Source organism: Panthera tigris, chromosome F3 (assembly GCF_018350195.1).
Source record: "Panthera tigris isolate Pti1 chromosome F3, P.tigris_Pti1_mat1.1, whole genome shotgun sequence".
In the NCBI taxonomy this organism is placed as follows: domain Eukaryota; kingdom Metazoa; phylum Chordata; class Mammalia; order Carnivora; family Felidae; genus Panthera; species Panthera tigris.
This window is the reverse complement of record NC_056678.1, coordinates 44,475,318-44,500,374: the sequence shown is the minus strand read 5'-3', so window position 1 is coordinate 44,500,374 and position 25,057 is coordinate 44,475,318. Positions and strand designations below refer to the sequence as shown.

Below are 25,057 nucleotides of genomic sequence, written 5' to 3'. Positions count from 1 at the left end.
GCCTTCAGGGTTGTTTCATTTTGACTCGAACTCAGAAAAGGCTGACCATCATCTTTGTAGGGCTTGGGGTCTCTGCCAGCATAAATGGAATCAGGTTTTTTGTTTTGTTTTGTTTTTATTTGTTTGTCATCTGTAGGCTTCTAGCATCCAGAAGGAATTGGAGACTGCCTGCCATAAAAAACCACACCTATGACCGGGGTTGACATGTGGCTTCTGTCTCTCTTTTGCAGCAGCCCAGCCCTTATCTCATGCTAGGCTTACTGCCAACACCTCTGAATAGACCTCCTGCACCCAGCATCCCTCACAAGGCCATCGTGTGCCTGGCTGCCAGAATAATCTTTCTAAAACACACAGTGATTATATATTACCTTCCTGCTTTTTTGTCATCTCCACCTACCTACATTGCAAGCTGCCTAAACACATTAATTATACTTCTTTACAGTTCCTATGTCCTGGTGATTCTCAGACTTCGGTGGGGAACTCATTTAAAATGGGGCTGCCTGGTTCTCATCTCCAAAGACTCTCATCCGGTAGGACCAGGGTGAAGTTGGGAATCCGCCTTTTATTTCCGGGCAAGTAATTGCAGAATGTTGTGTTGCCAGAGGTCTATAGACTACAAACTGAGAAGCATTATTTAAAATAAAAATTTTTAAATGTTTATTCATTTTTGAAAGACAGAGAGACAGAGTGTGAGTGGGGCAGGGGCAGAGAGAGAGGGAGACACAGAATCTGAAGCAGGCTCCAGGCTCTGAGCTGTCAGCACAGAGTCTGACGCGGGGCTCGAACCCACGAACCACGAGATCATGACCTGAGACGAACTCGGGCGCTTAACCCACGAAGCCACCCAGGCACCCTGAGAAGCATTATTTTTTAAATCTGGTATAGACCTAATAAATGGATAAAAGTTGAGTTGTTCTGGAATTAATGAACCTGTACTTTACCTTCCCTGAAAAGATTTTATTTCCCCATTTCCTTCACCCCAGCATCTGGTAGAGTGTTGATTAGTTTCATGCTTAAGTGATTTTTAAAAATACTCTGAGAAGAAAAGAGGAGGGAGGGGCTTCTCAGTGGCTTTCACTGCATACCTGGAGGCGGGGAGGTGGTTAGCAAGGTGATACTTTGGAGACAAATGGCATTGTCAGTGATATCTGGCCATCCGTCCCTCCCATATCTGACTGCCCACACCATCATTTGCCCCTCTGCTCCACAATGCCAAAAGTAGCTATTAATTAACAGAAATATATTTTAGGCCCTAATTTCCCACCTGAAAGTTCACTTCCTAAAAATAAAAAAGAGAGCCACGGCTAGGAGGAGTAGCAGAGAACAGCAGTAGCATTAAAAAATAATATGGTGTGCATTTCACTGAGCACTTACTATGTACTGAGCTCTGGTAGGCACCATGCACACATAATCTCTCATCTTCAAAATAACCTGCAAGTAGGTATTAAGTGTCCCCATTCCATAGATAGGGAAACTGCCTGCCTACCTTCCATGACATCACAAAGACTCACGCAAGGGCAGCTGGGAAAAAACAAAACAAAACAGGGCATGAAAACATAGCCACATATTCCAGAGTTGATCTTCAGCCATATTTGTAATGAAGCTCCAGAAGGAGAAAGAGGTAAAGAGGGAAGAAAAACTCAGTCTAAAAGCTCTTCCGAAAGAGGTAGGAAATGACCCTTCTGTTCCCAACTTCTCACAGGCTGACTTTTCCTTGCATAGGTATTAATACCCCCAAACAGGCCTTGAAGTGCTTGGGGGCTCTGTAATCTATTTAGTTCATTACAGCCAAAGATGAGTCCTTAAAGGTAATTGACACTTCCTCAGGCACTGATTCCATTTAATAGATCAATGTTACATATCTCAAAAATAAAAACAACTCTCTGGCTCAGAGCACCCATCAACAAAATCGTTGTAATCCCAGGCTTGAAATCTCTGCTCATCTTGGAATGTCCTCCTCACCTCTACTTCTGAACTATAGTCCTTCTGGCCACCTGGTGAGGTTCTCTCTCTGCGGTTCCCCATGCTCACCAAGTGGCTCCTAGACCCTGGTTGGTATCTCCCCCCACCGTCCTCCACTCACTCCTTCTACCCTCCACTCCTCACCCCCACCCTGCGTTCTCCTCTCACAGGATTGGTGTGCTTGGTCACATGACAAGAATGTCTCCTGCGGCCAAACGGACATGCTCACTTCTCTGTACTGCTTCCAAAGTCACCCCACCGGGTGCTAGGATGGCTTATAAGGTGTCCCGCCAGAGGGGCCTCTGCTCTGTGTTCTCTAGCACACCTGCTGACAGGTATTTTTCATTTAACTTGCTCTTCTAGTTCATAAATATTCCTGTCCTGAGGATCCAAGCCCAGCTGGCTTCTGGGCCCACCATGCTATCTATGCTGCTTTGAGAGGCTCTCACACACACACACTGCGTGTCACCCTTTCCTCCTTGGATGAGTTCCCTTCCCATGTGGGACAATGTCTGGAAGGTTGGGAGAAGGCCATCAACCCCCGGCATCTCAGGGTCTGAGCCTTATAAACAGCCATCAGCCCCAATGGGTCTAGTCATTAATGCTCCATGAAGGCCCTAAGCAAATACAGCCTCCAGCCTACCATTCCATACTCAGTCCATTTGGCCCAAATTCATAATGAGTATACAAATGAATCCCTTGCTACATATATTTATTGACTCACACTGCTGGCACACGGTCTATGTTCTCTGAACCCTAAATTAGGATGCACAATCCAAGATAAGTCTTGCAAGAAGCAGACCATTTGAAATCGAGTATGTCTCCGAAAGCCTGGGAGATGTGGTCATAAGTTATTTAAGACACAAAAGACATCTATCAGCAGCTCTCTGCACCAAGTGATACATTTACTACTTTGGTGAGGAGGCATGGAGAATCGAGCGTGACCAAATTCCCAGCAAGACCAGTTAACCGGCACTGTGAGGCTGGGAAGGAGAGCCTTCCTTGCAGTTCAGGGCTGTGGAGGAGGGGAGCCTTGAAAGCTGGTAGGATCTGGATAAGGCAACAGGGGGAAAACAGCATTTTCAGTTGAGGAGAACGTCAAAGCAAAGGTGTGGGGACAAAGGCAGCAATGTGGACAGGAGATGCCACAGGAGACCAGCCTGAGCAAAGCAGAAGGTTCATGAGCAGTGGTGTGAGAGGCCGGGCTTAAGACATTTAGCGTGATTTAATAAGCAGGAAACCACATGGCTGCGTGCACAGGGAAAGGTTGTGATGGGAACAGTGTTTCAGGATAAATGATCAGGCAGCAGAAAAAGTGGGATCATTTGAGGGGCATTCAGAGGCCAGGAGATCAGCTAGGGGCTGATGTCCTTGTTTGCGTAGCAGCTGAGCCCCCCGCTGCTCCGGATGTGGAGAAGGTTGCCCAAACCCTGACCCCACACACCGTGTGACGTCCGTATGCCCTTGCTCAGTCCTGGGTGCCCTGGCTCCCATGTCAAACTCTGCTAAATGTTCATTCTGCGCCTTACACTTTTTCCTTCAGCTCTGCCTCATCAGTGACCAAAAGAAAATCTGTTAAATCCAGGCGTGAATTTAGGTCCAACCCTGGGAAGGGGACCTGGGTGTGGGGGGCATCTTAGAGAGTGGCACGGCCTTTCAGGATAAATTCTGTCACCTCACGTTCCCAAAACCCCCTGCAGCCTGGCGCTGCAATAGGACATGCTGATGCCCTCTGTGGGGCAGTTGCTGAGACCAGCTGCTGGTCAGGACTCAGGCTCAGGAACTGTCCCCACAAATTTAATCTGGCCATGACTTTGAATTTCCTGGCCCCTTTAGCTCTGAATTTTTTTGGAAGCAGAGCTCCCTCTTGGGTTAGGTACTGTTTTTCAGATGGTCTGCTTTAAACATAAGTTATCTCCTGAGAAGGATAATATTTGGCTTTAACAGCTCACCATGGGTCAGGATAGGGTGGAATGACTCCACCAAAGAATCACAGAAGAGGCATAGCAGGTACCTTAGCGCTCAACCAATCCGACCACCTCAGCTTATACGAGAGGAAATTGAGGCCAGAGTGAAGAGGTGACCTCATCACGGGCACATCCAACTACTGACAGTAACAAGGGAAGAGTCGGGTTTCCCAGCTTTAGACCCAACGATCTTTCCCATTCTTCCATCCATCTTTCCGGCAAGTGTTTCTTGAGCACCCACTGTGTGCCAAGAACCATGGTAAGAGCTGGAGATACCGTCATAGAGGATGAATAATAGACCCCTTGGTCATTTCACACTGCCTACCTGTACCCATTAGCAATATGAACCAGCTCCCCCTACCACCCACCACCAGTGGGGCACGGAGTAGGGAAAGGTTGATGAGAAGATAAACAAGAAGGAAGGTTGCTAATGTGGGCTACCATCAACCCATCCACCTGCCCAACCTGGGCAAGAAAACTTGCCGTGGGGGACCCTGGACTGCTGGCCATGGCATATATTGGGAACACGGAAGGAGGGTGGGGCAAGAAGAAAAAGGAAAGAGGTGTAGGTCTCTGAAAACAGGCATGTGAGGACACTGGCAACAAACTTCCCTGTGCCTGCCGAAGAGGGTAGTGGGGTAGCTACATGGGCCTTCCTAATGATGCATGTTGAGACTCTATTTCTCTGGGGTGGAGCAGGGGGAGCACTGGAGGTACAAATGGCACTTGGCAGCTGTCCTCCCCCCTCCCCAACTCTTGGGTTCAGCAGCTGTGCCCCTCCCAGCCCCAACTTTTGCCCCCAACCCCAGGGCCTGTCTTCAGGGCTCCTAGCCTCAAACAGTCCAGCCTACGAAGTCAGATGGGGACTGTGCATCTGACTCTCTGGGAGTCACTGCCATCATTTTATTAAATTCCAAGAAAACTGAATGGAGATCTGATCGCTACAACGAGCTTAAAAGAAAAACTAAAACTTTCTCATGAACCGATGATAACTAATCGGAAAAGTTTCAATCATCCTGCAAAGGAAGTCAAGGGTGCTGTTATGTGAGCACAACAGAATCATCTCCTGTTCTAAGGAGTCATGCCAGAGAGCTAAGCAGCCCTGGGAGATCGGCCCCAGCATCAGTGACACTTTCCAGCACTCAGTTGGCCTCTCCTCCCTGAGAGCTGAGGTCTGCCCTGGGGCCAGGCAGAGGGAGCACCATACTGTATAAAGGGCCACTCATCTTTAGCTGCCTGCTATGTTTCTGAGCGCTGGGATGCCCGGGCCCTGGATCCTCTCACCTGCACCTCTCACAGCCACGTGTTGAGTGGGATGTGGTCCGAGAGTTTCCCAAAGACGCTGCACATCTGACCCTGGCCCGTTGGGACTGTTGGAATTTTCAGTGGCGTTAGAATCACTCGTCTGATCTACTCTCCAGAAAACCTGTCAAAAGGTAGATTATATACTATGTAAATCATTATACTTCTCTTTCTACTTTTGTGAATATTTAAAATTTTCTACAATAAAGTTGAAAAAAATTAAAAGAACATTAACTGGCAGGGATATTTCACTTACTCATTTGTACCTATTAAATTTTGAATTAACATTTGACAAAAGTTTATTGAGCTTCTCTGTTACACACCAAGCACCGAGTGGCCTCATTAGATTCAGTACTGAAACTTTTGCCTCATGGCGGTGGGTCAGTTCTCTGTGGGTGAGGTCTGGGCATTTTTCACTTTGTTCAGGATATTGTCATGTGCAGCCAGAGTGGAGAATCACTGCCCTAAGGGGGTGATGGGGAAAACAGCACATGGATGGACTTGGGTTCTGGCTCTCACCTCTGATAGCCATGTGATTTTGAGAACTTCACTTGTGTCTTTGGTTTTCAGGCTGGACTTTCTTCTGGAAAACGAGAGAATGGAACTTGACAGTCTCTGAGGTCCTTTCCATCACTCCTCAGCCTCGTGGTCTGAACCAAAAATAAGTCCCTTTCAACTCCAACGTTCTGTGACTGTACAAGCTATTTTATAGTGAGAGGAACAAAGCGGAAACTTTCTGGGAGTCCCTGGAATCCACACTGATTAGGCTATCCTCCCTTTCTCTACATCCACTCTTTTTATTCGTTGGCTGACCGCAATCTCAGAGTTAAACTGAGTTAACAGAAGACAGTGGCAACACCAAGGCCTGCTCCCGGCTGTAAAAGATGCATTAGTCCCAGTAATGGCCCATCACCCAGACCACTTCCTCCATCTACACATTTATGGGACTGTGAATCAAGGGTTACCCAGGCAGACAGAAAGACCAGTGCCTGCTGGAGGGCGAGTATGTCAAGAAGGGACCAGGCAACTCTGTGAAATGACAGCTCTGGTAATTAACTCAATGTGTTCTGAGTCCCAACCAAGAAGAGATCTCTGCAGACCAGGCACCCAGAGTTTACAGGAGAAAAATGCCCTTATCCACTTTCTTTTGCCCAGGTCATGGTGTGGCATAAGAGAGGTACGTACTCCATTGTTCACTGGCCAGTAATAATGCAGGAAGGATTTTGATTTCACCCATCTGGCCAAAATGGAACATTATTAAGGGAAGAGATATTGTTAAATATATATTCTAATAAACAAACTTCATTTTTCATGATAGCCTATTCCTGAAAACACAATGTTCAAGTTGAATGTATGGAAACAGAACATTCCTTTCTTCTTTAATTACAGTGACGCCTAGAAATCATTTTGATTTCTCCGCATCTTAGTCTACTAGTTAGTAATGTACAAACCAACATTCAAATCAAGGAAGTAAGTCCTTTTGTAAATGATTAGATTAAATTATTTGAGGATAGGGGCGCCTGGGTGGCTCAGTCGGTTGAGTGTCCAGCTTCGGCTCATGTCATGATCTCACAGTTTGTGAGTTCGAGCCCACCGTCAGGCTCTGTGCTGACAGCTCAGAGCCTGGAGCCTGCTTTGGATTCTGTGTCTTCCTCTCTCTCTGCTCCTCCTCCACTCGTGCTCTGTCTCTCTCTCACTCTCTCTCAAAAATAAATAAACATTAAAAAAAATTTTTAATATTTGAGGATAAATCATGTCTTTTTTAAATTAAGAATTTTTTTTTTGGTGGAAGACTTTCAAAATCTTTATTATTACTTAAAGACTCAACTTTCAATTTATACAAGGTCAGTTTCCAATGGGGACTCACAAGTCATGTTCCCATTACTACATTGGGAAGATAGGGATAGAGGAAGGATGTATGTGAGTGGTGAGTCAGTGTTGAAGGGTTTTATATGCTCATCTGCCAAAGAGAAGGCTAATAGGTGAAATGAAGAAGCAGTATATGTTTATTATTTAGAAACATGGAGCTTGATAGCAAATAAATCTAATAATGAGTTTAAAAGGGTGATCTCTGTCCAGAAACACAATAAATCAAGTAAAAAGATCAACAGCAAAATGGGAAAAAAAAATTGTAATTTAAATGTCAGACAAGGGTTCATTACCAAAGTATATAAAGTTTCCAAAAAATAAAATAAAAAGGCCAACAATCACAGAAAAATTCACTATAAATATCAATAATCACTAGAAAAGGAAATAAGAATGGCTCTTGACATTAAGATGTTCAGCATCACTCATAATATCAGGCATGCAAATTAAAACTACACTGAGATATTATTCTTATCTTATCAGTTTGGCAAAACTCCATGATTTAGGAACACACTGTTGGCAAGACTATGGGGAAACAGGCACCACACCCCCATACATTCCTAGTAGGAATGCAAGTTGATCCAATCCCTAGAGAGGAGAATTCGGCAATACATAGCAAAACTGTTCATGCAAACACCCTTTAACCCCGCAATCTCATTTCTAGAAACCTACCACAAAGATATATTGGCAAAACATGGCAAGAAACATATACAAGGCAATTTATCAAAGCACTGCTTGTAATAGCAAGACTGGATACGACCAAAATCCCCATCAAAGGGGACTGGATAAGTACGATACATCTACAAATTGGAGTGACACGCAACTACAAAAAGGAAAGAGGAACAACTATGTTCTCCTATGAAGTGCTCTTCTCTCTACTTTTGTAAACGGTTACAATTTTTTAATAAAGCCTTTAAAAACAGAAGAAACCGATTACCTCTAGGGAGTTAAAAATAGAGCAATAGGGAGGAGGGGATTGCTTTTTCTCATAACAACCATTGTAGAATCATTTGATTTTTTAATACTATGTACATGCAAAACTAAGTATATTTTTAAAATTAAAAGAGAAGAGAACGACATAAATATGATACTTAATGGGGAAATGTTAGAAGAATTCTCATTAAAGTCAGAAACTCAGTGATGCTTGTTCTTCAACTTTGTAGTGGAGACTTAGCCATCACAATAAGACAAGAAAAAGAAATAGGAGCAAATGGATGGAGAATAAAAGACAAAGAATGATTGTTGTTTGTAGACAATAGTAAATGCACAGAAAATCCAAAGTAATTTACTAACAGTAAGAGTATGTGGCAAAATTGCTGAATATAAGAACAAGGTACAAAAATCAATATTGTTCCCATACACTGGCCATAACTAATTAGAAAATGTGATAAAACAAAATTCTGTATATAATGCCAACAGAAACTGTTAGGCTTAGAAAAAGAAATCTATCAAAAGATGGAACAACATGTGCTCGCTTCGGCAGCACATATACTAAAATTGGAACGATACAGAGAAGATTAGCAGGGCCCCTGCGCAAGGATGACACGCAAATTCGTGAAGCGTTCCATATTAAAAAAAAAAAAAAAGATGGAACAACACTTACAAAGAAAATTATAAAACATTATTTAAGGACATAAAAATAAATCTGGTTAAAATCATATATGTGAATTCTCCCCAAATTACTCAATGCTTCCAACGAAAAGCTTAACAGAATTTTTTTGTGGAGCTAAACATATCAATTTCACAATTTTTTAAAAGCTTATTCATTTATTATTCCTGAGAAAGAGATTGTGCGTGCACATAAGCAGGGGGATGGGCAGAGAGCAAAAGGAAGACACAGAATCTAAAACAGGCCTCATGCTCTAAGCTGTCAGCACAGAGCCCACGCAGGGCTCCAGCCCACAAACTGGGAGATCATGACCTGAGCCGAAGTTGGACGCTCAACCGACTGAGCCACCCAGGGGTCCCCACAATTTTAAAATTGTGAAAGATATTTTGAAAAAAAAAGAGGAAATCTTGTTTTCACCATATATCAGGGTTTATTAGAAAGCCTCAATACCTAAAATAGTGAAATACTAGAGCAGGGATAGAAAATAAACCAATGGAACAGAAAAGAGATCCCAGAAATAGGCTCATACATATTTTGAACTTGATATATTATACAGGTGACAGTTAAGAAATGACAGACTACTCAATAAATGAAGAATGACTGGGGGGCAGGGAGCTCCTGGGTGGCTCAGTCAGTTAAGTGACTGCGGCTCAGGTCATGATCTTGTGGTTCATGGGTTGGAGCCCCGAATCAGGCTCTGTGCTGACAGCTCGGAGCCTGGAGCCTGCTTCCAATTCTGTGTCTCCCTCTCTCTCTGACCCTCCCCTGCTTGCCTTCTTTCTTTCTCTTTTTCTCTCTCTCTCAAAGATAAGTAAAACATTAAAAAATAATAATAAATAAATGAAGAAATTGGTTCACCATGTGGAGAAAAAAATGAAGTTAGATTCTTACCTGAACATACACAAAAATATTCTGGGTAGCTTAAAGACCTAAATATGAAAAAAAATGTTAAACATGTTAGAAAGAAATATTGTGGGGATATCTCTGTTCTCAAGACAGGGAACACAGACAGAAAAGCAGAAGTGATAAAAGAAAGTACTGTTGACACTGAAATTTAGATTTTCTGTGTCACAAATGACTCCATAAATAAAGTTAAAAGATAAGTGGCAGATTAGAGAACTATAGCTGTGACATATCACAATACATAAAAGGTCACATCAGAATGTGTAAAGGAGCCCTACAAATCAGTAAGAAAAATAACCCCATCAAAAATTGTGCAGGGGCGCGCCTGGGTGGCTCAGTCGGTTGAGCGTCCGACTTTGGCTCAGGTCATGATCTCGTGGTCCGTGAGTTGGAGCCCCGCGTCGGGCTCTGTGCTGACAGCTCAGAGCCTTCTTCGGATTCTGCGTCTCCCTCTCTCTCTGCCCCTCCTCTGCTCATGCTCTGTCTCTCTCTCTGTCAAAACTAAATAAACGTTAAAAACATTTTTTTTAAAATTGTGCAGAGGATATGAATAGTTCTCAGAAGAGGAAACCCAAACAACAAATAAATATAGGCAAAGATGCCCAAAATAACTAGAGATCAGAGAAAGAAAAAATAAAATCACAATGAGATGCTGTTGCACACCAGTCGATGGGTGAAAATGAAAACAGCTGAAACACTTGACTGTGAGGATGTTGAGAAAGTCAAGTGCAGCTGGTGCGAGAATAAATCGGTACAACAAATTTAGAGATAAAAGTTAGGATATGGTCCTATCTGATCGAAAATTCATACATTGTATGACCCAAGAATATTGAATACCCAGCATATACTTCTGGCTGTACACCCCAGAAAACTCTCACACATGAACACAAGGAGGCATTCATAAGAATATTCATTGTAGCATTTAAAAGAACAGGAAAAAAAAGAGCTGGAAATCAATTGTAAAAATAGGGTTTGGGATAAATGTGTTATGTTCTTGTACTTGAATACGATGCGGCATTTAAACTGAATGAATTAGATCTATCCTACATACCGTCAAGGACGGATATCAAAAATAAAGCAGAATTTAAAAAGCAAGTTCTGGAGTGGTATTTCGAGTATGATGTCATTTACGCAATATGTAGTATTTTAAAAACATGTTTAATTATATATATAGTTTTTTTAAACATTTATTTATTTTTGAGAAAGAGAGAGAGAGACAGAGGGCGAGTGGTGAGGGGCAGAGAGAGAGGGAGACACAGAATCCATGGCAGGCTCCAGGCTCTGAGCTGTCAGCACAGAGCCCGACGGCAGGGCTGGAACTCACCAGCTGCGAGATCACCACCTGAGCTGAAGTCAGACGCTCAACCGACTGAGCCACCCAGGCACCTCTAAATATATATAATTTTAATGGCTATATCAAGAAATAAATGGGAGCAAGAAAATGGAGACCAGCTAGACAGCCCCTTAGAGAAATTCTGCTGTGAAGGACAAGAGATTGCTACAGCTGGAGTGTCTGGGGAGGGTTATGTTGTTTGTTTTTTCTTTTTCACGGGCAACACTAGAGATTGCCTGCAGATAGGAATGGGCCAGTAGAGACTTGAACTTATCATTCATAGACAGCAAGAAATCCCTGAGAAGGCGGAGCCTGGGCTGAGGTGCACAAGACTATGCTACAGTATTTGGGGGCAGAAATCGTGTGAACCGTGGCAGTGGGATGGAGTGGAGAGGAATTCTAGGTGTCTAGGAGATCATCTCTTCAAAAGGCGATGGTAACTGTGTGGGCGGGTATGTGGGTGACGCCAGAAAGTGGCATGTGGTTTCATTAGAAGGTGAGAGAAGGGGGCCTCCGAGGAATCATGGACCGCGCGCTAAGGGTGTTGTCACTCCTTTTTTTTTTTTTTTTTAAGTTTATTTATTTATTTTGAGAGAGAGGGCAGCGTGAGAGGGGGAGGAGCAGAGAGAGAGAGAGAGAGAGAGAGAGAGAGAGAGGGAGAGGGAGAGCAGACTGCATTGACAGCACAGGGTGAGTCTGAGCGCAGGATCTCCAAGTCCTGAGATCGTGACCTGAGCCCAAACCAAGAGTAGGAGGCGCACGCACTGAGCCACCCAGGCGCCCCTGCTGTTGTCACCCCTAATGAAGTTCTAATCTGCTCAGGAGACTGTCCCAATAATCCACCTCGTTTAGCTATCTGTCCCCGGAGCGCCGGTGCCCCTCACATACTGGGTGTTAGTCGGCAGGGCGCACCGCGCGGGCCTAGTCCTGCCTCTCCTGTCTGCCGGTTCTGTGACCTTCCAGAGCAGCCCCTGTCACTTCTCTGGACCGGTTTTCTGCCCCCACAGGGTGGTTAAGTGCGTTCGTTGTTTTGCGGATGAAACACTGCGCGGGGGCGGCGGGTTAAGACGTCTCCTGCGGGATTCCTCCGAGGGCCGCTCCGACCCAGCGCGCCGGGCTCCCAGGTCCAGCCCCTTCCGCTCCGCACCTCGGTCGGATCTCCACCACCGCTCCCTCTCCACGCCCGGCCTCGTTTTTAATTCCTCCCAGACGACCCAAGTCTTCCACCAGTGGCTGTGGCCAGAGGTCGCTACCAAGGGCTCGAGGGCTCCCTCTGGGGGCGCCACCTCGCCCATCTGGCCACCCCTGCAGATTCTGGACCCTTCGCGAACTAACAGGGACCCCGGAGCAGGGGGCATGCCCAACAGCGCTGCCAGCCTTAGGGGCCCCGCGCGCGCGCGTGTGTGTGTGTGTGTGTGCGGGGGGGGGGGGGTCACCACCCTCCACTCTTCGCGTGCGCACCTGTTTTGAGAGATGGTCCGACGGTTCCAGGGTGAGAGCGCAGAAGAGGTTGTCTGGCCAGCGGGTGAGCGCTTGCTTGCGTCTTCTGCTTCTCTGGCTCCCTGTCCCTGGTCCGCTGCCCCCGCTGTCCCCCCCCCCCAATCCCTCTCCACCACTCCCCCCCACCCCGCCTCTCGGTCCTCCAGTGGGCTGCGTGCGGGGGAGCCTCACTCCGCCCTTCTCTGCGGGAACCAACCGGCGCGCCCGGGGCGCAGGGCTCCTGCTGCGAGCCCATAAAACCCGGCTCCGGGCGCTGCGCTCCCGCTGCCTCTGGTCGCTGCTCCCGGGGGCTGGCGCTGGCTTGGCAGGGTCATCCAGCAGGCGACGCTGATGGCGTGGACCTCGCCTCCAAGCAAGCTTAGGGACATCCGCTTTCCACTTCCAGAAAAGTTGGGAGAAAGTGACTTTGGGGTGGATTGGGAAGTGGTAGCAGCTCCCCAGGCTTCTTTCCCTTACAGAGGCCTCACCCTGCACAGCCCCATCCATTCTTCTTTTCCTGACACCCTGTCTCCCTGAGCCCTTCTCTCTCTCCTCCTAGGTCTCCCCTCCACATCGTCGATCAGCCTCTTCTCGTCCTTGTCTCTTTCTCTCTCCTCCCCTCTATCCCGAACCTCTTAACTATTTCTATTTTCACCATCTTCCTGCCATCCCCCTTCTCTTCTCTCCCCCCGTCTGAAACCTTTCCCTCCCCACTCCGTTTCAGCCATCAAACGTCTCCACTAGCCTCCACACCATCCGTAGGTCCTTCCCTCTCCCTCCTCCCCTCCCCTCCCCCCACCCCCAGCACACTCAACCATGGATTCTGGGCCTGCCTGGGCTGCTAACCCCACTCCCGGGGGCACCTTCTCCATCCCCAATGCCACCACACCCTGGATGGGCCGGGATGAGGAGCTGGCCAAGGTGGAGATCGGAGTCCTGGCTGCGGTCCTGGTGCTGGCGACAGGGGGCAATCTGACTGTGCTGCTGACCCTGGGCCAGCCAGGCCGCAAGCGCTCCCGCATGCACCTGTTTGTTCTGCACCTAGCCGCGACTGACCTGGGTGTGGCCCTGTTTCAGGTGCTGCCCCAGCTGCTGTGGGACATCACCTACCGTTTCCAGGGCCCTGACCTCCTCTGCCGGGCCGTCAAGTATCTGCAGGTGCTCAGCATGTTCGCCTCCACCTACATGCTACTGGCCATGACGCTGGACCGCTACCTGGCTGTTTGTCACCCCCTGCGCAGCCTCCAGCAGCCCAGCCAGTCCACTTACCCTCTCATCGCCGCTCCCTGGCTGCTGGCTGCCATCCTCAGCCTGCCTCAGATCTTCATCTTTTCTTTGCGGGAGGTGATCCAGGGCACAGGGGTGCTGGACTGCTGGGCAGACTTCCGCTTCCCTTGGGGGCCTCGGGTCTATATCACCTGGACCACCCTGGCCATCTTTGTCCTGCCTGTGGTCATGCTCACGGCCTGCTACAGCCTCATCTACCACGAGATCTGTAAGAACCTCAAAGTCAAGACGCAGGCCCGCAAGGTGGAAGGAAGGGGCTGGAGGACTTGGGACAGGATGTCGCCTTCTGTCCCAGCTGCCGCCACACGGGGCCTGCCATCCCGGGTCAGCAGCATCAGTACCATCTCGAGGGCTAAGATCCGAACCGTGAAGATGACTTTCGTCATTGTGCTGGCCTACATCGCCTGCTGGGCACCCTTCTTCAGCGTCCAGATGTGGTCCGTGTGGGACAAAGATGCCCCTGACGAAGGCAAGTGTGTGTCCGTGTGGGAGGTGTGAGTGGAAAGGAGCAGGGAAGGGAGAAAGCAGGGCAACGAGAGGGTTATAAGGCCTTCCGGGCCAGGCAGGTAACAGATGAGTGAAGCAATTATGAAAGGGGGGGGGGTGTCCCTGTTTCATGTGAGAAGCTACAACTCCTGACCAGCCTCCTGATGCTGTGTGAGTATCTTTTATGTAAAATCTCCATACTTTACAATTTGGGCACCTAATTTAAACATTTAAAAATGACATGTGGCCTTAATGAAGCATGACTGTTGGCAGTTTTGGTCAACCAACTCCCAGTTTCATACATGAGCATTAGAATCGTAGAATGACCGAGTTGAAAAGAATTTTCAAATTGTCCAGGATGACAATCTGTGACCCATGAGCTGTGTTTGTCGGTGCTCTTCCCTTTCGAGGCTGGACAAGACTTTAAACTCCTTCCCAACAACCACTTCTAATTAATTAGCATGTTGGCACACGACAACCCTGAAATTTCAAGCCTGAAATTTTAACCCCTTCATTTTGCTAATGGGAGAGAGAGGCTCAGAGAGAAAATGTGACTTGCCCAAGGCCACACAGCTAGGGAGTGGCAAAGTGAGGGGTAGAACCCAGGCCTGCTGTGTCTTTGTCTTTTTCCTTTACCCTATGCCCTGTTCATAATCCTGGCTCTGGAAGTGGTGAAGAGAGGGGACTTCCTCCTCTAGGTGAAAAACAAAATGGGACCCACCATGAAGACCATGTTCCAATTGGCACATGGGAGGCCGTGCTATTGTCTTTTTTCTGGGGGGAGGTAGATGGCAGCCTCCTGAGCTTTAGATACTGCCAGATGGTCCAGCTATCTGGGGATGAGTGTGTACTCGGGAAGGTAGGGCTGTGTCTGGGCAGCCTAAATGTTGAAGAGTAGTGTTCCTCCTCTCCTAAGAAGAGTGCGGCATGGGGACATGTGCAAGTCAACCCATCTGGGTATGGCTGGAGTGACTGTGTGTTCTCCAGTGCACGTCTTGTGCATAGCCTGGGATGTATATTGGGTACAGCATGTGACTGCCCTAGGAAGGCCCTGTGCACAGGTTTTGGAAGCTGGAAGCTTCCTGAGAGTTTGCTGACCAGCAGATCCAGGCTACCAATTCCTACCAGCCCTTAGGGTTCCCCCTTCCCTTGTGCTTTTGTTTCTAACCTCATTTTGCTCATCCTGGGACACTCTCAAGCCAAATATACTTTGCTTTTCTGGAGAGATTAAATAAGGGCCAGGCTGTTCATGAATTTAACACAACCCGGCAAGAGAATTGTGAGAATAATACCAAACTATTATGGTCCCATTTTATCCCTTCTTTTGGACATCCATTTGGACAAGAGGCTCTTTGCAAATTACCCTTTAAGCAATGAATGTATTGATTCTAACCAACTAACCCTGCTCTACTCACACACAGAATAGAAGGAGAGAGGGCTTTCTAGTGCCAAGCACATTCAGTCCTTGGTGCTTAGTGGTGGCCTTCTCTGCTGTATGTCTGAGTAATCCGAGACTCGCAGAGGGGAAAACACTGGTCCAAAGTGCCACTGCTAGTAAGAGGTGGGGCCAGGACCTGAGTCAAGGTCTTTATAGGTCAAGCATTATCCATGACATGGCTTTCCTCTCAGTCCAGCTTAGCTAATGACGCAGGGTGGGGGGCAGGGCATAGTCAGTTGCCTCTTTATCAAGGAACCTACAAGAGGATGCAGACCCTGCCACCCAGCCAGTGCAGGCTTCCCTGCTTGCCTGCTGTGTCACTATGATCACAAGCCTGTCCCTCAGTACATGTCCCTCACCTGTGTACCAAGGGCCTCTCTGAGCCAAGAGAACAGAGACAAAGTGTTACCTTACAGACAATATGCTCTCTCAGAAAACCGGAAGCCCCTTGGGGCCCTTCTTGTTGGGCTGAGATCCATTACTTTAAACTTACTTTCCAGTACACCCAGTTCCTCTCCATAGCACGCCAACCTCCTGACCTCCTGTCCCTGAGTGTCTGGTTAGAGTCTACCTGTCTCCTGGGCCTTGCTCCTGTCCCCCAACTCTCGGCTGAGTTTCTGCCAAGACGCGGTGGCTGCCTAGGGTTGAGCATTGTGGGTCTGCCCTCAAGGGCTGAGAGGTGGAGCCTCTGTAGACTCTGGTGTTCATGGCACATCTCCAGGCCCTGCGTTGGGCCTGGCTTAGATGGGGCCAAATCAAACAGATGTTTCTCAGGCAAGGCGCTTGTGGAACCCCTCCATCCCTGGCCTAATCTAGGCACTAAATACGTATCGATAGAGCGGATAGGGTGAACACCACCCCATTGGCCAAAGCAACCTCCCACAACTTCCGCATCATCCAGGTTTTATGTTAGCTGGGGAGCAGGCCAGGATGTAGGAAAAACGAAGGAGGATCTATTTTTATTGAGGCTGGTCCCTCCACTCCTGACAGGTACTCGCCCCTTGCCCTCACTTCTCTGCCTTACATGGGTCAATCCAGACGCCTTCAGCTTCTCACCCCTGTGATCTACGTCTTCTGTCAAATGTTCTTCCCTCTGCTTGGGCCGTGAGTAGCCACACCTAGGAGCACACCTATGGGAGAACCAGAGTATCTGAAGACGTCACAGTGCTTTACAGAGGAGGCAAAGGGCTTTGCCTTTGAGTGTGTTGGTTGAAACTTCACAGAGGTACAGGACTGCTGTCTTAGAGTCAGTAGACCTGGCTTCGAGTCTATACCATAGCCCCTAAGCTTCCTTTAAGCCTGACATTGCTTTCAATGATTCTATAGCCTCTGCCAAAGGGCAAGGTAATGCAGTGTGCAATCTACGCCTCATGTAACAGGGTGTGTCTAGCCAGAGGTCAAGGCCTGTCCCAGAAGCTTTCCTCCTGGCATGTGGAGCTCATGTAGTCTTCAGAAAGAATACTGTGTCTGGAAAAAATCTTACCAGTTTGCACTCTCCCCTTTTGACCGTCCAAGAGAGAAATTCATTTTTCCCTGCAGGATGGTCCATTCCCTGGGTATAATCTCTGAGGACACAGAACAAGTATTCATCCAGAAAGGGATGCTTGGGGGCCCTGTACCTGGAAGCTGACCTTCCACTGCAGTTGAAGATGATGCCATGGTACCTGCAGGGCAGTTAGACTCTAGATTGCCCACCCAGGTCCCCAGCAATGGCCTGGCACTGTCTGTGCTCTCATGCTCAATGACTGAGTGACAGAATGAGGGGGACTGTCCTTGAGGGGTCAAAGAAGACAGAATCCAGAAGACAGTGTGCACCTGTATCTACAACATAAATGAGATTGGGGGTCAAAGGGGCCTGAGCTTGGCCTAGAATCACAGGTATTTTTTACAGAAGTTTTCTCATTCTAGATCTCCATCCATGAGGGGATTCAAGTTCTAGGTTTTGGAACAAAGACACTGTCTCCTATTTAAGCTGGTCCTGTCCCTCCCTGGCTGTGTTTACACCTTGAAAGTCAGCTTGGAGGGGTACCTGGGTGGCTCAGTCGGTTAAGCAGCCGACTTTGGCTCAGGTCATGATCTCGCAGTCTGTGAGTTCAAGCCCTGTGTCGGGCTCTGTGCTGACAGCTCAGAGCCTGGAGCCTGTTTCAGATTCTGTGTCTCCCTCTCTCTGACCCTCCCCCGTTCATGCTCTGTCTCTCTCTGTCTCAAAAATAAATAAACGTTAAAAAAAAAAAGAAGAAGAAAGAAAGTCAGCTTGGAGCAAACCTTAGCTCCTACCCTTACTCTGTGCTTGCAAACAAAACCCAGTGAGGTAGGACTCTGAAGCTGGAGTCCCAGCTTCAAGTCCCAGCTGTGCTGCTCTCTTTCTTTCTCTTTCTTTCTTTCTTTCTTCCTTTCTTTTTACTTTTTTAATGTCTATTTTTGAGAGACAGAGAGACAGACAGACAGACCATGAGTGAGGGAGGGGCAGAGAGAGAGGGAGACGCAGAATCCAAAGCAGGCTCTGGGCTCTGAGCTGTCAGCACGGAACCTGACACAGGGCTCGAATTCATTGACCGTGAGATCATGACCTGAGCTGAAGTCCGGTGCTTAACTGACTGAGCCACCCAGGCGTCCCGGCTCCTTTCTAACCAGAGAACTCGAGTAAGTCCTTTCTCTCCTCTGGGAACTCTGTTTCGTCCTCTGCTCGGTGGGGGCCTGGACTCTCTCCCAGGTCCCTTCCAGCTCTGTGATTCTAAGGCTTCTTGTGCTTCTCCTTCTGCAGATTCAACCAACGTGGCTTTCACCATCTCCATGCTCTTGGGCAACCTCAGCAGCTGCTGCAACCCCTGGGTCTCCATGGGTTTCAACAGCCACCTGCGGCCATGGCCGCTGTGCCACCCGGACTGCTGCGGGGGTCCCCGGCCCCGGCCACGCCGGCAACTCTCCAGCCTCAGCCTCTCCAGCCGCCACGCCACACTGCTGACCTGCTCCAGCGGCCTGCCCGCCCTCACCCTCAGCCCCAGACTCGGTGGGGGCCCTGGGACCGAAGGGTCACTGAAGGACTCTGCGCAGGTGGATGGGGAAGCCTCCACAGAGACCGGTGTCTTTTAGGGAACACGTTCCCTGAAGTCTGGCACGCCTGCGAGGCTAGTGGAGGGTCTCTGCTCATTTCAACACTGGGTGTAAAAGCCGGGAGGGCCAAGGTTGGAGTTGGGGGAGCCCAGTTTGAGGTAGGGTGAGGGGCCCAGAAGGGCTGCCCTACCCTTGGTGTTGAAGCTGCCTCTGGTGTGTGGGCTGCCCTTATTTGCCCCCAATCTCAGAGGCTGGGAGTCAGCGAGAGTCAAAACGTCTGCTTCCCTGACCCTGTGCATTCGCAGAGTGTCTGGGAACTCACCCCAGATCTCAGGCAGGCCAAGGACGGCCCTATCTGGGCCTCCACAGGGGGCAGGGACTCAGGCTGGTCTCCCATCTTGACCATTTGTCCCCCATCCTAATCTGACTAGCACACCCAGCCCAACCAGGAGAGGGGAGAAGTGAAAAAGTGTGAAAAGTATCCTGTTTCTCTATCTAGAGACTAGATTTGTTTGTTTGTCTGTTTGTTTTGTAGAAGGAGGCTTCTTCAATGACGGAAAGCGAATGGAGGTGGGTAGAGCAGATAGATCACCTTTACCTGCTATGCCCACCTGTCTAGTGAAGGGAGATGTGGGATTTAGTGCAGCATCTATAACTCGCAAAAATTCTGCCAATGCTCCCCGTACCATCCACCTCTATAGGAGGGGTGACAGGACAAAGTAGATGCTCAGTGGAATGACCCCCTGGGAGGGAGTATGAGAAGGACGAGAAGAAAGGAGCAGATGAAAACGGTCACAATAAAATGAAGAGTGGACGAAGCCTCCGAAGCAGCAGGGATTGGTTTCTTTTCTTCTTCCCCGAAGGGATCCACACTGCACCTTCCTCTGGGGCCACCCAGAGGGGACATCCGTACAGAAAGTGGGGCTGGATCATGGCTCTGGATTTCCTCAAGGCTCTTCAGAGCTTCCCTATGAACCATGCATGCCGCGATGAAGTCCGCAGCCCAGGATTTGAGACTCAGCTCTGCTTTCAGGTAGCTGCATGACCTTGGGCAAGTCCCCTCCCTTCTCGGGGACTCCATCTTCTGACCTGTTAGGACACAGATGATCTGTAAGATCTTTGCCAGCTCTAAACTGTCATGACTTTGCAAGACTACGCTCTATGGTGTTACAGTAGAGCCTTTCTAACCAACAGGCTCTAGAAGAATTGTTGGATTTTCATGACAATGATATTTATACCCTTTGACTCAATTCTGGTCATGATGGATCCCTCCATGGCCACACTGTCTACTTTTGGTCTCAATTCTGTGATGTTGAAGCTGGGAGAGGCAGTGGCGTGGGGAGACTCTGAGACTTTGCCCTGTTCCTCCTCATTACCTCCAGTGGGATTTAGATCATGGGGTGGTTTCCCCACCCTAATTCCGATTCTAATCTAAGGGATAGCCTTGATAATGGAAAGAGCATCAGCTGAAAAGTCAGAAGAACCAGATCCTGGTTCTACCACCACTGATGACCAACATGGGGAGAAGTCTGGCTTATCCTTCATCTCTGTTATGAGGGTCAAATAAGACTGTGGATGTAAAAGTGGTTGGTAGAGGCATGAGCTCTCTACTAATGTAAGGGGCTGATTATCCTGAGAGCAGCTCTAGGGAACAGATTCTCTTCCCTCTACTCCTAAGGAAGCTGTAGGGAATGACTGTAACTTTGGGCTTTAAGAGGTCACTCAGCTCTGAGAAGCCTCCTTAGACTTGCTTAAAAGACAAGAACTCAGTAAGCAAAGTGTCCCAAGCCTTCAGTGCTAAAGAACCAGAGAGTGGGACACAGACCCGGATGGGGCCAAGGCTCAAGGCAGATGTGAGGGCCCATGGTCTCTCTTCACTGCATTCTGTTGCCCCTGTCAGTTTCTGACATCCAGCCACTTCTTCCTTGTCCATCTCTCTTGGCAGAGCTGGGCTTAGGAGCTTCCCATGGCAGTATGAGTGCTGGAGTTTCTCCTGGCCTTCGTGTGTAAGCCAATGACCCTGCCCCTCACCCCAAATCCCTGTCCTTAGTGCCTAAGTAAGTACCGAGTAAATCATTGCTCATCGTGATGACTGGGACACCAGCTTTATACTCCAAAGACCTGGGTTTGAGCTCTGCTGTCACTCCTTTTCTAGACATATGAACTTGGGCAAGTCTTCTAATCCCTCTGAGCAATGGTTTCCCCATTTATTAAACAGGAACAACTAACCTTGTTGGGGACGGGAAGGTTGTAAGACCATAAACTATAGAACACTCTACTGATGTTAGAGAAGATAACGATGCCTCTGGTGAGTGACCTCCAGGGTCCCTGTGGGAAGCAAGAAGGATGGTCTCTGCTCTCTCAGGTCAATCTCACTTCTGACAGCTAACTCCAGGCGAAATGGAACCATGCTGTCTCTGGGCTAGGCACTTCTGTAAAATATTTATACATCCTTTGGACTCTGTGAAATACAGTACTTCAGTCCCTTAGAACCATGTGGGAGCAAAGGGCAGAGGGTGGGCAGGGCAGAAGATGGCAGGAGGAGGTGAATTGGTGGACTGTGGAGATTTCTCAGAATGGTTTTTTCTGATGTATGGTATAAACCAGCAATTTTCCAGATGTCTATGTCTGTGATTTGTATGTAAATAAGTCTTTTATTTATCAAGGAGCTCTAGACTCAGCCCAGGCTGCAGTAGCTCACTTGGGGTCAAGAACCTGGAGATGCGGTTTAAATTGACCAATAAAAGTCCTTGATAACCAGGAAATTCCTGGGCATCTTTGTTTCCGAGGGGCAGTGACAATGAGATATGCAATATGAAATAAAATTTGCTCTTCTTCTTCTTTTTTAAATGTTTATTTATTTATTGTGAGGAGAGGCAGGGAGAGAGGGAGAGAATCCCAAGCAGGCTCTGTGCTGTAAGCACGAACCCAGGAACCAGGAGGCCATGGTCTGAGCCACAACCAAGAATGGATGCTTAACCTGCTGAGCCACCTGGGTGCCCCAGGTTCGCTCTTCTTGAATGGGGTGGTGATGGGGAAGAGAGTTTGAGGGTTGGGGAGCCACCTTCTCCCACTTAAGAGGGAAACAGGAGTGTCCTGGGATTTGCCCTGGAGCCACAAGGTGGCAGTGTGGAGCTGAAAGTGGGTCTGAGGACGAGCTGACCCACAGGAAAGGCTGGGAAAATCACCCAGCCTCTCAGCTCTAATACCAACTACCTTTTCCTTACAGATCTGGAGTCTTGGCTCTTCATTCGACCCAGTTGTCCAGAGATACCTGGACGCATGTTTCTCTGTCTCTAAGCTCATGGAGGATGTATTTGCCAAGAAAGGGCAGAGAACAAGGGCAGGGTGAAGGACTGAGGGTAGAAATTCCTGCCTGAAAATGAGTGTTTGAGAAAGCTAGTGGGACCTCAGAAACACAGATGAGCTGTAGTTATTATAATGTGTTCAGTTTAGAGGCTGGGACTCGGGTAGAAGGCCTTTTGGGAGCCCCTCTGGGCCCGGAAATGTGTCCTGATCCCGGAAGCAAAAAGCCTACTGATGGTGGGCATAAAATACCTCCTTACCCTATTGGGTCTTGTTGGCCAATGATATGGTGCGGCTTATGGAGTTCTGCTGGAGTCATGGTAGGAATTTGGATGCTTGATTCTTTACACCAAGAATCCTTCTTTACACCAAGACAGGTCACGTTTATTGTTGCCCACTGTATCGTCCCGGTTCATTATTGGTATGTAATCAACGATTTACTCGTTGCCAGCAGAAAATCAGTTTCTCTGCATCTTGTAAGATAAATTTGGAGAGATTTTTAATCCAGTCCACACTCATGGAGGAACCCAGAGTGGCACAGCACGGTCCTTCCCTGGATGTTCCGATGACATACAACATGGGAGAAAGTGACTTCATTCTGCTGGACACTGAGTTCCTCAAAGAGGTGACTACTCGGGTGACCACTCATACAGATTTACACAGCTGACCTTCTAAGATCACAGAGGTATTACATACAATAGGGACATTTTATTTCTAGCAACACGGATAACAATGAATTTGAGGATCACTTCAAATTATTAGCTGGCCGCAGTCATCAGCTTGTTGGCCCAAACTCCTTAGGACATGAAATCAGCCCTCCCCTTTCCTTATCAGGGTAACTGAAAGTCAACGGCACCATCAAAGTTCAATCCAATCTCTGTTAGTCACACGTTCGACTCTATTTAGAAACAGCACTCTCCAAGAATGCCTTCCCTGGACGAGCGATTGGGGCAGGTGCTAATGTTAACCTCCACGATGTATTTATTTGCTACAAATGTCATAGCTTTGAAACCAATCGTAGCAGAGTTCATTACAGATTTTAATCAGATGGTCAGTGGCATTCAGATCTCTGTGCCCCCCGACATCAATTCCCTGCTCCAGGAGGCCTAGTACAAACACTTCTCCATGCAGCTCGGTCTGGCTCAGTCCCTGGGGCATTGCTGGGGAGCCTGCAACAGGTAGACCTGCTCCCTTTCCTTCTGCCTCTTCTCCCATCAATTTATTTTTCACCCTTCTTTCTAAACTGAGGTCAGAAATCACCCTCTCTGGGACGTTTCCTTGGATGAAGTCTGATTTTAACATTCCATACCCAATCTGCCCAAGCAGTTAGAGGCTCTGCTCTCACTGCTCTATGTCAATTCTCTTTTGTCACATGTCTGGTACATGCTCTTGCCTGTCCCCGGGACTAGGTCCTAAGTGCCTTGACCTCACCCACCTGATGTTTAAGTCTTCTTTTAACATGTGCTCCTCCCAATCCCAGGGCTTTCCAGAATCCTGCAGAAAGCAGGCACTATTTCAGTTGTGCCCTCCCCTGGTGTAGGAGCGGTCTCAGCCATGTCTCCCCCCCCCCCCCCCAGAGGCATGGTAACTCTTGTGAACCTCTTCAACACACCCTTGATGTCTTTTTTCTTCTTGTTAAAAGAGATCAATAAGAAATAGAGTTTCATTTCTAGATACAGAGACAGTGTTGGTGTTTATTTTTCATTCTGCCTCTCTAGTCAACAACATCTTTTTTTTTCCTTATTAAGAAAAGCTTCCTGGGGCACCTGGGTGGCTCAGTCGGTTGAGCGTCCAACTTCGGCTCAGGTCATGATCTCACAGTTCGTGGGTTCGAGCCCCGCATCAGGCTCTGTGCTGACTGCTTGCTCAGAGCCTGGAGCCTGCTTCAGATTCCGTGTCTCCTTCTCTCTCTGCCCCTCCCCATTCACGCTTTGTCTCACTCTGTTTCTCAAAAATAAATAAATGTAAAAAAATTTTTTTTCAATAAAAAAGAAAAGAAAAGAAAAGCTTCCTAAGATGTCTTAGTCCATTCCAGTTGCCATAACAAAATACCACAAACTGGGTGGCCTCTAAAAAACAGAAATTTATTCCTTGCAGTTTTGGAGGCCAGAAGTCCAAAATTGGGGTGCTGGCACAGTTGGTGAGGGCCCCCATCTGGGTTGAACTTCACATCGGTTGTATTCTCACAAAACAAAAGGGCTAAGGAGCTCTGTAGGGTCTTTTTTCACAAAAGCACTAACCCTACCTTCATCCAATCCCACCCCCTCCATCCAACCCCACCCCCCTCCATCCAACCCCACCCTCTCCATCCAATCCCACCCCCTCCATCCAACCCTACCCCCTCCATCCAACCCTACCCCCTCCATCCAATCCTACCCCCTCCATCCAACCCCACCCCCTTCATCCAATCCCACCCCCTCCATCCAACCCCACCCCCTCCATCCAATCCCACCCTCTCCATCCAATCCCACCACCTCCATCTAACCCCACTCCCTCCATCCAATCCCACCCCCTCCATCTAATCCCACCCTCTCCATCCAATCCCACCCCCTCCATCCAATCCCACCCTCTCCATCTAATCCCACCAGAGACCCCCCCCACCCCATTAATCCCATCATCTTGGGGGTTAGGATATCAACAGATGACTTTAAGGGGCCACAAACATTCAAATCATAGCAGGAGAGGAACAACAAGAGCCAAAAGGTGGAGGGACACGTAGGCCAGCAAAATTGCACAGTCCCAGAAACCCAAACCAAAACCATCTCTTCAGATCATCTTGGGGAAGAGGAAGCTGGGAACATGGAAGGTGACTGGAAAGGTCATGTACAGCCGGCAGGTGGAGCACAGGTAACATGTCGTCTCTAAGACCTGGATGCCACCCATCTGGACTTGGGATTTGTCTTCGGCACATTCCTAGGGCTTTCATCTTTTGAGATGTTTGTTTAGCTAATGTGAGTAAATTGCCTTTCAAGTCTTAATTAGCTATTTAAAAAAGTATATTGCATATTTATCTGGTTATTACTTATTGCGTGTTATCAATTTAAAAACATTTGAAGTTAATTCTC

General features: G+C 48.1%; 1 protein-coding gene, 1 long non-coding RNA gene and 1 other non-coding gene across 3 annotated transcripts; all 3 read left to right on the top strand.

Annotated features, from left to right (window-relative positions):
- The first annotated feature begins 1,527 nt into the window (after nt 1-1,527).
- On the top strand, nt 1,528-6,543 carry LOC122235886. The gene is made up of 2 exons (XR_006213996.1): nt 1,528-1,666; nt 5,802-6,543. It is a non-coding gene; the product is annotated as an uncharacterized LOC122235886 (long non-coding RNA).
- Nucleotides 6,544-8,564: 2,021 nt separating this feature from the next.
- LOC122236081 lies at nt 8,565-8,671 on the top strand. The gene has a single exon (XR_006214280.1). It is a non-coding gene; the product is annotated as a U6 spliceosomal RNA (small nuclear RNA).
- Nucleotides 8,672-13,237: 4,566 nt separating this feature from the next.
- Nucleotides 13,238-18,820, top strand: AVPR1B (arginine vasopressin receptor 1B). Its single transcript, XM_007077145.2, has 2 exons — nt 13,238-14,177; nt 18,397-18,820. Exons 1-2 carry the CDS (start codon nt 13,238-13,240, stop codon nt 18,723-18,725), a joined length of 1,269 nt encoding a protein of 422 aa, XP_007077207.2. The 3' UTR covers nt 18,726-18,820.
- Nucleotides 18,821-25,057: the final 6,237 nt, after the last annotated feature.